The sequence below is a fragment of the Rhinichthys klamathensis genome, unplaced genomic scaffold (assembly GCF_029890125.1).
Source record: "Rhinichthys klamathensis goyatoka isolate OS25496 unplaced genomic scaffold, OSU_Roscu_1.1 h1tg000800l_1, whole genome shotgun sequence".
Taxonomy (NCBI): domain Eukaryota; kingdom Metazoa; phylum Chordata; class Actinopteri; order Cypriniformes; family Leuciscidae; genus Rhinichthys; species Rhinichthys klamathensis.
In genome coordinates this window covers 331,841-344,329 of record NW_026607193.1, presented here as the reverse complement: position 1 = coordinate 344,329, position 12,489 = coordinate 331,841, and the positions used below count along the sequence as shown (strand labels likewise).

General features: G+C 44.1%; 1 protein-coding gene across 4 annotated transcripts in view; it reads right to left on the bottom strand.

The window, feature by feature from the left end:
- The window catches only part of ppp1r9ala (protein phosphatase 1 regulatory subunit 9A-like A), a 67,721-nt gene extending 57,682 nt beyond the window's left edge, over nucleotides 1–10,039 (bottom strand). For 3 of the 4 annotated variants that reach the window (XM_056243493.1, XM_056243495.1, XM_056243496.1), the window contains exons 1-2: nucleotides 9,911–10,039; nucleotides 7,605–9,464 (exon numbers count right to left, since the gene is read on the bottom strand). In XM_056243493.1, coding sequence (XP_056099468.1) covers nucleotides 7,605–9,332 — 1,728 coding nt within the window. In that variant the 5' untranslated portion in view covers nucleotides 9,333–9,464; nucleotides 9,911–10,039. The remainder of the gene's footprint in view (nucleotides 1–7,604; nucleotides 9,465–9,910) is intronic. The other variant, XM_056243494.1, reaches the window with a different exon arrangement.
- Between the last annotated feature and the right edge of the window lie 2,450 nt (nucleotides 10,040–12,489).

Below are 12,489 nucleotides of genomic sequence, written 5' to 3'. Positions count from 1 at the left end.
TTCCGCCACCTGGAACGGCGTGTCAACGTGCGAGATGCTGCAAAAGACGCAAGCGCACCGGTTAAATACGTCCGTCTAGCACGCGTTTACATGGAAAAACAATGGCACATTCCAAACCAGGTAAACAAAAACCGTTAATGCAGGCATACTGCACAACATACGAAAAGAGTTCAAAAAGGCATAAAGAAATAACCAATGCCATCACGCATCATTAAAGGGTTAGTTCACCCAAAAATGAAACTTCTGTCATTAATTACTCAACCTCATTTCGTTACCCGTAAGATCTTCGTTCATCTTTAAAACACAAATTAAGATGTTTTTGATGAAATCCGAGATGTTTCTGAACGGCAGTAAAGACATCGTTAAAATAGTCCATGTGACTCCAGTGGTTCAACCTTAAAGGGATTAGAGCTGTTGGAACGAATTCCGAAATTCGAATATAATTCGAATATTTAAAAAATCAATACTATTCGAATGCTGAAGTTACTATTCGAATATTGTTTTTTTATGTATATTTTAATTTTTTTTATATATATAAACAGGAAAGAGGCCGCACTATGCATAAATTGTTTTATTTGCACAAATGCGTTTCAGCGCGTGCCTTGTTGTGCAAATAAAACAATTTATGCATAGTGCGGCCTCTTTCCTGTTTAACGTTATATATTCTAATCATCAGGCCAGCATTCTTAAAGTTTAAGTTTAATCATTGAGTGAAGCCTGCTCCTATTCCCATTCATTAATTTTTTTATATGCAATCTTGCCTTTCTCGCCACCTTGGCTTACACACATGTGAAAATGAAATGCTTTTGTTTCGTCTGATGAACAATAACGTTTTTGAATAGTAACACAATTGTGCACGTTATCCACGCTGTATCATCATAACAATACTGTCAAAAATGGTAAATGTTTAACAACGTAAAAAAAGCCCGTGAAGCGCAAATATCTCGGTGAAAACTCAACGGATTCGGCGAGCACCAAACTCGTTGGAACCGTCTAGTCGAACTGAAAAGAACAATATAAGTTTCAGAATTTTTGGTGGTGTTTTAGCGGAGATATTAGCCGAAAACCATCGGTAGCGCTGCAACCATATTCAGCACGAATAAAATGTTTATTGTAATGTTAGATATCCCTCTAGTGGACAGAACTTGTAACAACAACCACATGCTATTAGTGGCATTGGCGATCCATAAGCCTGAGTAAAGTCGTAAATATTAATAATAGGATTAATTTGAACATTTAATATTCGAATATTATTCGAATATTACATAAAATAAGGAATGGAATTCGAATAGTATTATAGAGGAAGATTGACAGCCCTAAAAGGGATACTTCAGGATTTAGCATTAAGCTTTGTATTAGTAGAAAACCTGTAGTATTTTCGAATTACCATGCTTTCCACCCTCATATCCACCTGAGACGAGAGATTTACGTATTTTTTGTCTGGAAAAAATCGTCATTTTGCGTCATCGGAGGATTTTTTGGCCAGAGGCTAAAGACTACAGCCAGTAGTAGGGGCTGTCCCGCATGTTCTCAACCCACCCATAGAGGGCTGGATCTCACTCACAGAATGTACACATAGTGTCAGACATCTTTTTTTGGAAGCTAAGCTAGCAGGCTCTTGTTCTGTGGAGAAAGCGGAGTAGTAGGGGTTACCATCCTCTTTTTCCCGGACATGCCCGGCCGTCGATGTCCGGGATTCAGCTTTTGCTTTCTGCAGTCGCCATTCATTTGCACATTACATGCACTACATTCATTACATGCACATTCATTACATGCACACCTTTTGTTTCAATCTAACTGAATTCATTCCGACTGGTGAATCTGAATGTAGTGTTTACATGAACGCTAAACAAGTGATCGCTTGATGTGCGTTTTAACATTGCTTAGAAAATTCCCGCTCCTCCGTGAGAGATACGAGACCGATGCGTCTCACAGGTGTCGCTCATCAGTAATCACGCCACCGGCCTCGCGTCGTTCTCCCGCGGCCCTCACTCGTCCTGCTCGCCACAGTAAACATGACTCGTGTCGTTCTCCCACGCCCCTCACTCGTCCTGCTCGCCACAGTAAACATGACTCGTGTCGTTCTCCCGCGGCCCTCACTCGTCCTGCTCGCCACAGTAAACATGACTCGTGTCGTTCTCCCGCGGCCCTCACTCGTCCTGCTCGCCACAGTAAACATGACTCGCGTCGTTCTCCCGCGGCCCTCACTCGTCCTGCTCGCCACAGTAAACATGACTCGTGTCGTTCTCCCACGCCCCTCACTCGTCCTGCTCGCCACAGTAAACATGACTCGTGTCGTTCTCCCGCGGCCCTCACTCGTTCTGCTCGCCACAGTAAACATGACTCGAGTCGTTCTCCCGCGGCCCTCACTCGTCCTGCTCGCCACAGTAAACATGACTCGTGTCGTTCTCCCGCGGCCCTGACTCGTCCTGCTCGCCACAGTAAACATGACTCGAGCCGTTCTCCCGCGGCCCTCACTCGTCCTGCTCGTCACAGTAAACATGACTCGTGTCGTTCTCCCGCGGCCCTCACTCGTCCTGCTCGCCACAGTAAACATGACTCGTGTCGTTCTCCCGCGGCCCTGACTCGTCCTGCTCGCCACAGTAAACATGACTCGCGCCGTTCTCCCGCGGCCCTGACTCGTCCTGCTCGCCCCAGTAAACATGACTCGCGCCGTTCTCCCGCGGCCCTCACTCGTCCTGCTCGCCACAGTAAACATGACTCGCGTCGTTCTCCCGCGGCCCTGACTCGTCCTGCTCGCCACAGTAAACATGACTCGCGTCGTTCTCCCGCGGCCCTCACTCGTCCTGCTCGCCACAGTAAACATGACTCGCGTCGTTCTCCCGCGGCCCTCACTCGTCCTGCTCGCCACAGTAAACATGACTCGCGTCGTTCTCCCGCGGCCCTCACTCGTCCTGCTCGCCACAGTAAACATGACTCGTGTCGTTCTCCCGCGGCCCTCACTCGTCCTGCTCGCCACAGTAAACATGACTCGTGTCGTTCTCCCGCGGCCCTGACTCGTCCTGCTCGCCACAGTAAACATGACTCGCGCCGTTCTCCCACGGCCCTGACTCGTCCTGCTCGCCACAGTAAACATGACTCGCGCCGTTCTCCCGCGGCCCTCACTCGTCCTGCTCGCCACAGTAAACATGACTCGTGTCGTTCTCCCGCGGCCCTCACTCGTTCTGCTCGCCACAGTAAACATGACTCGTGACGTTCTCCCGCGGCCCTCACTCGTCCTGCTCGCCACAGTAAACATGACTCGTGTCGTTCTCCCGCGGCCCTGACTCGTCCTGCTCGCCACAGTAAACATGACTCGAGCCGTTCTCCCGCGGCCCTCACTCGTCCTGCTCGTCACAGTAAACATGACTCGTGTCGTTCTCCCGCGGCCCTCACTCGTCCTGCTCGCCACAGTAAACATGACTCGTGTCGTTCTCCCGCGGCCCTGACTCGTCCTGCTCGCCACAGTAAACATGACTCGCGCCGTTCTCCCGCGGCCCTGACTCGTCCTGCTCGCCACAGTAAACATGACTCGCGCCGTTCTCCCGCGGCCCTCACTCGTCCTGCTCGCCACAGTAAACATGACTCGTGTCGTTCTCCCGCGGCCCTGACTCGTCCTGCTCGCCACAGTAAACATGACTCGTGTCGTTCTCCCGCGGCCCTCACTCGTTCTGCTCGCCACAGTAAACATGACTCGTGTCGTTCTCCCGCAGCCCTCACTCGTCCTGCTCGCCACAGTAAACATGACTCGTGTCGTTCTCCCGCGGCCCTCACTCGTCCTGCTCGCCACAGTAAACATGACTCGCGCCGTTCTCCCGCGGCCCTCACTCGTCCTGCTCGCCACAGTAAACATGACTCGCGCCGTTCTCCCGCGGCCCTCACTCGTCCTGCTCGCCACAGTAAACATGACTCGTGTCGTTCTCCCGCGGCCCTGACTCGTCCTGCTCGCCACAGTAAACATGACTCGTGTCGTTCTCCCGCGGCCCTCACTCGTCCTGCTCGCCACAGTAAACATGACTCGTGTCGTTCTCCCGCAGCCCTCACTCGTCCTGCTCGCCACAGTAAACATGACTCGTGTCGTTCTCCCGCGGCCCTCACTCGTCCTGCTCGCCACAGTAAACATGACTCGAGCCGTTCTCCCGCGGCCCTCACTCGTCCTGCTCGCCACAGTAAACATGACTCGTGTCGTTCTCCCGCGGCCCTCACTCGTCCTGCTCGCCACAGTAAACATGACTCGTGTCGTTCTCCCGCGGCCCTCACTCGTCCTGCTCGCCACAGTAAACATGACTCGAGCCGTTCTCCCGCGGCCCTCACTCGTCCTGCTCGCCACAGTAAACATGACTCGTGTCGTTCTCCCGCGGCCCTCACTCGTCCTGCTCGCCACAGTAAACATGACTCGCGCCGTCCCCCCGCGGCCCTCACTCGTCCTGCTCGCCACAGTAAACATGATGAATGGCGACTGTAGAACGCAAAAGCCGAATCCCGGACATTTTGGGCGATCTCGAAACACATTTTCGGGCAGACTCACCACGAAGACTCACTAGTAGGCTAGACTTGTTGTTTAACTACTGCGCTCTGTTACCGGTAGGCGTGGCCTCCTAGGGCAGCGAAGCAAGTGCATTCTGGGAGTTGTTGTCTTTCATCCACATAAGCCAAAAATACATTTTCTGGCTTTTCTCGGTCTAGAAAGCTCCAAATTCAAAAATAATTTCACATTTCTTCTACATAAATGACCCATTTTAAATACACATTCATCTTTCCAGAGGTGAAGTATCCCTTTCATGTTATAAAAGGGCGAGCATTTTTTTTTTCCGCAAACCCCCCCCAAAATAATTACTTTATTCAACAATTTCTTCTCTTCCACGTCATTCTCCTATGCTGTTGACGTAGTGTAAGCAGTGCAGCGCTTCCGGGTTCTACATCGGAACGGCGCCTCACTATTGGCCAGCTCCTGCGTCAGCAGCACACGCATGTGTCGCGATGCTCACATGACCAGCGTCGGCCAATATTGAGCCTATGTTCTGACGTAGAACCCGAAAGCGCTGCTTACAGTTTATTGTTGACTAAAGTCATTATTTTGTAGGGGGGGGGGGGTTCACACAAAAAGTGTTTTCTGCACTTTATAGCAAACCACTGGAGTCACATGGACTATTTTAACAATGTCTTTACTACGTTTCTGGGCCTTGAAAGTTGCAATTACGTTGCTGCCTATGGGTGTTTCAGAAAACTGAAGATGAACGAAGGTCTTACGGGTTTGGAACGACATGAGGGTGAGTAATTAATAACAGAAGTTTCATTTTTGGGTGAACTATCCCTTTAACCCATGTAGGCCTAAAACGCCTGCTAAAAAAGGCCTTTTTTACATCACAGATGTGTGATCCGGTTTTAATGGGTTAATGCAAAGATTTTCTCCAACAATGGAATTTGGGTTTCTTGCCACTGACACCTTTGGCTTGCTTGATTAGGGACAGTTATTAATTATATTTATACAGTGCAGACAGTACAGTGAGATTTTACATTTGATTAATCAATTTCTGCACCTGAGTAGACTTTTAGACTTAAGGCCATTGCACACTGAGTCCGAAATTTTCGTATGCGTTTTTTCGTATTCGAGATTCGGTGGCTCTGAATTGTCAAAACATCATTCAAACACCATTCAAACTGATTGCTACGGATGCGAACAACGCAGAAAATCGAACCCGATTCCATTTTTTTTATGACGGACGAAAGTTTCAGAGGCAGTGTGCAAGCGTGATTGACATAACGTGAGGTCGTATTTATTTTTTAACGTGCGAAAATTTCGGATGCGAATTTCGGACTCAGTGTGCAATGGCCTTTACATGAAAAACAAAGCAATGTTTATTTCCTTAGTTCTATTGTATTTATCTATGCTTACATTTTTCTGTGGAGATTCACTCCCCAATAAAATTCTAGAATGATTAATTATTTGCAAAAAGGTCTATTCAAGTCATCATATTGCAATAGATATTGTAGAAAAACAAAATATGTCAGTTTTTCCAATGAAGCCCTAGTAAAAACCACTCAGAACACCTTAGCAATTATGTATCAATCTAGAAAACCCTTGCAACTGCATAACGATATGTTGAAACCCACTCGGGACATCTTAGCAACTACATAGCAAAGCCCTGACAACTGCATAGCAACATACCAAAAATTGTTCAATTTTGCACAAGAATGCAACACCAGTTTCTGTTTTCGATGTAAAGTTCTGCTTAATGTCTAAAGATCTCCAAACAGAGAGAGACAGAGAGAGATGAATGAAGATTGCACAGAAGTAAGGGTGTTTCATTTCACACCTGTTATGAGCGCGGGAGTTCACAGTAGCTTTCCTAGGATAGAGGGAGAACATCCCAGGTGCTGGAACGCCCCGGGAACAGGCGAATACTGGGGTTTTGTCAAATTGCTGACACAAAGGCAGGCAGTGCTCGGTTTATTTTTTTTCTAACAGCCCAATGGAATAAAACACACTGTGTTGTTGATCATTACCAGCACAGGTGTGAAAGACATTCCAGAGCTCAGAAATGCATTACATGGAAATGATGAACTTAAAATAGATTAATAGACATTAAGCGTCTGAAGGCCTGATCAGACAAAAAGAGCAGCGTGGCAAAGTAGATCAGGACCATATGAGCCTGGCGGGCTGCCATAGGACGGGAGTGCAGTCTGATCATTGTGTTTCAGGGACAAAATCAGATCTGAGCAGTGTTTGTGCATGCAGTTATATGGTAAAACTCACAAAACATGTCCAGGTCATATTTAAGCCCAAAAACAAACAAAAAATTATACATGAAATGTTTCATTAAGAAAATGTGAGCAAAAAGATTGATATTTTAAAGACTTGGTAACCAAAAAGTTTTGGTTACTATTATTGACTTCCATTGTAATGACAAAAAACATTGAGACATTTTTAAAAAAATATAAGTCATACAGGTTTGGAACGACATGAGGGCGAGTAAATGATTTCATTATATGAAATATCCCTTTAAATTCTCATTAAATAATCACATTATTAAATAGTCCCATCTCTGCTTTTGTCTTTCATTTTATTCTATTTACGTTTTAGGCTCAGATATGACCCAGACATGTTCTTCATCAGGAATTTTTCAAAGGAATGCTGTTCTAATGAGCTTTGCTTTGCTAAGCCAACATACTTCTCTATATACCATCCGCATTTCAGGTCTCTGTCCCTCATTGGGCCACAATGTCAACAATATTTCTAAAAATATTCCCCTTTTTCAACCCCCAAACAAATGTTCTGCAATGAGCCCTTCTGTTGCCCAACTGTTGGCAGAACTTTGACCCCAGACTCACAGAGAGCAGCTTTCCTGCTCTCCCAAAACTTCTTTTCAAAGACACAATCATGTTTCTGACTGCTCACAAAACATAAATTGAGTGTTTTCCTTAAAATCACATTTAAAACTAAAGCGTTTTACATTTCAAACCAAAGTCATGTGAAATGAGACAGAATAGACACACTGACATTTCAGCTGAAATGTCACAATTGCAAAAATATACTAACTAACTAAATATATTTTTGTGAGATTTACCCAGATTTACTGTTTTGTCACCAAGATATTGCTTACCCGTATCGGCTCGGTGGAGAATCTGATTTTCCTTCTTGGAGACCGTTCCTCATCCTCAGACAAACCGGGAGCATCATCATACTCCTCATAGACCTCATCTTCATCCTCCTCATCCTCCGGGTCCTGAACCCCTTCCTTATCATCCAAAAACGCGGCATTCTCAAAACTATAAAACACCGGAGAAGATTTCCCATATTCGTCTGGATCTTCCTGCTCGCTCTCCTCGTCATCATCTTCATGACAGCTATTCCTCTTTTGTATGATCTCCTCCTCCTCCTCTTCTTCTTCTTCTTCTTGATTCGGTTCCTCTTTCTCCAGCTCTAATGATACACATACATCCCTCTCCAGCCGTTTGTCCTCAGTATGGTTTTGAGGTGATGACACCTTCAGAGGGTTCAGATCTGCTTTTGGAGCCTCGGATTTAAGTTCCCTTTGTAGCTTCACCTCTGACATGGCATCCTCCAAAAACTCTTCGTCGTTCTCCTCGCTTTCTGAAGACTCGTTCTGGACCACTACCAGCTCGGCCCGTACCACTCCCGCACCAGTCGGGTCCAGGCATTGTGTGGCGGTCTGCTCATGAGAGACGTCCCTAGATGGACTGGGAATTATGTGGTTCCCACTTTTTGGTTCCTCAGGACTCCAAGGCCGTTTATAGAGACTGGAAGAAGATTTGAGATCGTTCGCAGGAGGACTACTTGGCTTACTTGTCAAGGAATCTTTCACCGAGTCACTTCCAGAAGACGGAGAGCGTTTAAATGGGCCGTGAGCCGTGGGCGAAAGAGGCTCGCCGGTGCTCCTGCCGGTCGGGGAGGTCGGTTTGTATGAAACCGGGCTGATGGACTTGAACGGAGGGCTACCGGCTACTGGTTCTGTTTTACACGGGAGCGATTTGGGTGATGCGTCAGGGTTTGGGGATGTGGGTTCGTGTGCTTGATCAGTAACTGTGGAAGTGGGTTTCTGGGATCTCCCTCGTAGAGGCGACGCCAGCGAGTGCTCAGAGGCGCTGCTCAGTTTCTCAGGGCTTTTAGCGGAAACTTGCATTGACTCTTCATTATCACCGTCCACAATGAAGTTCTCCAACCGCCTGGAAATAGGTCCCGCATTCAGCGATAGCCTATTGACCTGTTTTGAGTCCTCAACGTCCCTCTTTTCCTCTGCGGCGCTACTCACAGGTGACGTTGGGCTTTTGCTGACGCCATTGTTGCTGGTGTTTTCAGAAGATCCGAAGGACCTCCGGGTGACTGAGGTCCTTCTCTCCGCGACGGGCTGCTCTTTTATCCCTCTTTCAAAGAGCTTCCTTGTCACTGAAAATTTCTCCGCCAGGGCGACTTTATCTATTTCGCCCTCTTCTCCCTTTGGAGTTCTGTCTGTGTTTTGCGGTTCTTGGTTGTTGGCAGTGCTGAGGGAGGTTTTGCTGGTGCTGACTGGGAACTTGGACACTGGGGACACAGGAGATGATGCATCTGTTTTTTGAGCAGGTTTACTCTCCTGACTCTCCTGCGATTGCTGGCCATCCATTTGCAAGAAAATGTTCTTGATTTTGTTTATCCGGTTGCCAAACGGCCTCCCCCTGGTGTCCTCTCGGGGGTCGCTGGCTCCATTAGCATAAGATTTGGCCTCGCTGTCGGATTTGGTCCCATCAAAAGTGCACTTAATGGCGTGGAAGTCCGACTTGTATGCATTTCTATGCGGGGACGCGCTCCGCAGGGTGCGTTCACCCTTGATCATTTTCAATGACTTTAAAAACTTCCTACTTTAAAACTGTATTTTTAGGTCCGTGGTCCTGTAATCCTCAATTGGACAATGGAAATTAGCCCTTCATAGTCACTCTGATACATTGTCTCGAATCCCCGCGCACATCTGAAAAGAAAAGAAACAATAACACTCTTTACATTTTAACGCGATTTGAAAGCACGCGCACGTTATTTAGGCGCTCTTTTGTTATCAGATAAAATCTCCACGACACTCATCCGCATGATCAAAGAAACTTTTCCAACTAAGATCAAAACTTTCCGACAGTGGCTTGCAGGCAGATCCATTGGGCTTCATTGAATCAGTGTTCAATATCTGACAGCGACTCAGAATAGATATTATCCAAAGAGTCGAATCTAGATTATATAATGTTCTTCAAATGATCGACAACTACCGCGATTAGTGTTAAACCTCACCACCAAACCCCATAAAGCTGACTCGCCGTGGAACAATAGCTCAGCATTAGTTCCAACAAATCATCCAAATAAAGTTTCGGAAATCGAGTTACAAACAATTACAGCTTCTGCAACACTCAAGTCATCTGCTTCTCTTACCTTCACGGATATCTCACTGTCTACGGGCGCCGGTTCTTCTGCTGTGTGTAATTTAGATCCCCAACCATGTCATTTGTTTCACCGCCATGGTTCTCCAACGTAGTGCTATCCGATTCGCGAAGGAATCGTTCATTTGAATCAGTTCGTTTAAATGATTCGATCGAAACGATTCAGAAAGCGTTCGTAAATCAGTCAGTGAGGGAGACCGTTGCTGGGAGTAAAACTTTAGTGACACTAGAAACAAGCAACATTTGACACACTTTTCGAGCAAGTAGGAAAATATCTATCTGTACAATACAAGAAACAACCAGGGTCTCAAACAGAAGGACACAAACAAATTAGAACATAAAAAGGCTATTAAGTGTAGCTTTAGGTTTTTTTGTTTGTTTGTTTGTTTTAGAAGGACATGTGTAATTGGATATCGTAATGCGCCTACGTTTTTGTACGTTTAATGTAAAATAAACACTATGTAAACATTATTACATTAAACATTTGTTAATGTTAAATTTTGTACGTTTAATGTTAAAAATGTACGGTTTTTTTGGATTTTATATTAACCAAATTATTGTTTAAAGGACTTCTGGGAACTATTGAACTGAATGACTGGTGAATTGTTGTATTAGAACCGGCTCGCTGAAATGAACAGACAGAACGAATCGATTCGCCAAATGACTCGAACTCCCTAAGCGTCTGTCTTCCTATTGAACTCCACTTCACAGACCTGTCGCACCGCTGCGCGCTCCCGACGCTACACGAGCACATTCCAGGGCTGCTAATAATCCCAACCCCCTTCCCGACTGAGAATTTGCTAATTCTACTATGGCGAAGGATTTGATAATGAATATTAATTAGCGCACGGTGACGAGACTTGGAAACCTGCGTGGAGCGTCCAGTCACCAATTCTCAGTTACTATTCTTCCGCCGGCCAAACCTTCGCAATAGTATGATTTATTTCGTTTCCAGACCAAAAGGTTGATTCAGCACAGGTTAGGTCGAGAATAGCGTGGGAAAGAACCGATTAAGCTGCTCCACCTCTGTGTTCATGTACAGTAGGCTAAGGAGAAGTGTAGCCTATCGATAACCAAAAATTAAAATATGTAGGCTACATATTTAAATATTTATACATTTTTATCTGTTTTATTATTAATAATAGGGTCATTCCTGGGATTCGGTGCCGTTTGTGTCACCAGTAAAGATGATCTTACTGCATTAAAGTGTAATAATAGCCTACCAATTTTAAACCTGTCTTAGTCAATCATAAATAACACCATTTGAATTCTAAGCATATTGAAGTTGATTTAAAAAATGATTTGAAACATTTTACCGCATTTTAAACCGCCACATATATATCATAATTTTTCCTAAAGTCCCCAGGCCTGCAGCCTATCCCATATTTCATTTATTTGATAAATACAACAACACTTAGGCCTACTATACATTTTTTTTACATTGTTAGTAGGCTATATCAGTAATGATTCTCTCCAATGTAGTGTTTTTTTTTCAATTATTACATTTATTTGAACAATTATAATCAAGGTTTTTAGCTTGTCCCTCAAATTATTGTCCACCCAGTTATTTTTGAATACTTTCCCTTTAAATGAAAGTTGGAACAATTAAATGACATTATATTAGGCTACTATATAAAGCAGTCATCACTTCTTTGGAGGAAAACAACTTGAGCGAGATCGTCGTTTTTTTTTTTTTTTTTTTTTACCAATTTTATCTTTCAAATTTGATATGGTCAACCTTAGTACATCCTTCCTGTTAAGGGAAATATGATTTTTTTTTTTTTTTTTTGAAAAATCATATTTTTACTATTAGGGCTACAGTTTTAAAGACCATGCAATTCTTTATTAGATACACTTTCTACAGCTTCTTGTTGCTCAGATATCGTGCAGTGGCTGATTTTAGTCAGAATGTCCGAACCTGTTATATCTGAAGAGTGATTGTGAAAATAATGTATGTCTAAAGTTGAAGAAGTATAGTGCATTTAAAGTTTGTTAGATATGTTTAATAATTTCATAAAATCAGCACCAAAAAAAACCCAGTGACAATGAAAGTGTCAATATTGTAAAATAATGTAATATAAAAAAATATATATCAATAATGTAGTATAAAAAGTAAACAAAATGCCATTTGTATCTGTCCCTAACGATGGACATTTTTGATCTCCTATTTCATTTATTTTGTTTAATAAATGGTTAAATTGACCAGAATATTTTTCAAATGTTTTACATCATCACGTGACTATATAAAAAAATAGTTTGATTTTCCAAATTTCTGAGGGCCAAAAGGCACCGAATACCAGGAATGACCCAATAATACAATAATATTGTATTTTATTAATTTTAAAGAATTAGATTTTTCAATTTCAATTTTTTTATTTTATATGTAATTAATTTAATTATCTATTTATGTATTATTATTTGTTTTGTTGGAAATATGCTACAGAGTGTTCGATATTGGAGCATAAGTCATTTAACACCTTATTAGATTGATTTTGGTCTTGAATATTATATTACACAAGTTCATAGGTCGGAGCAGAGTTCAAATCACAGTGTGAATTCCTGCTCCTGTCA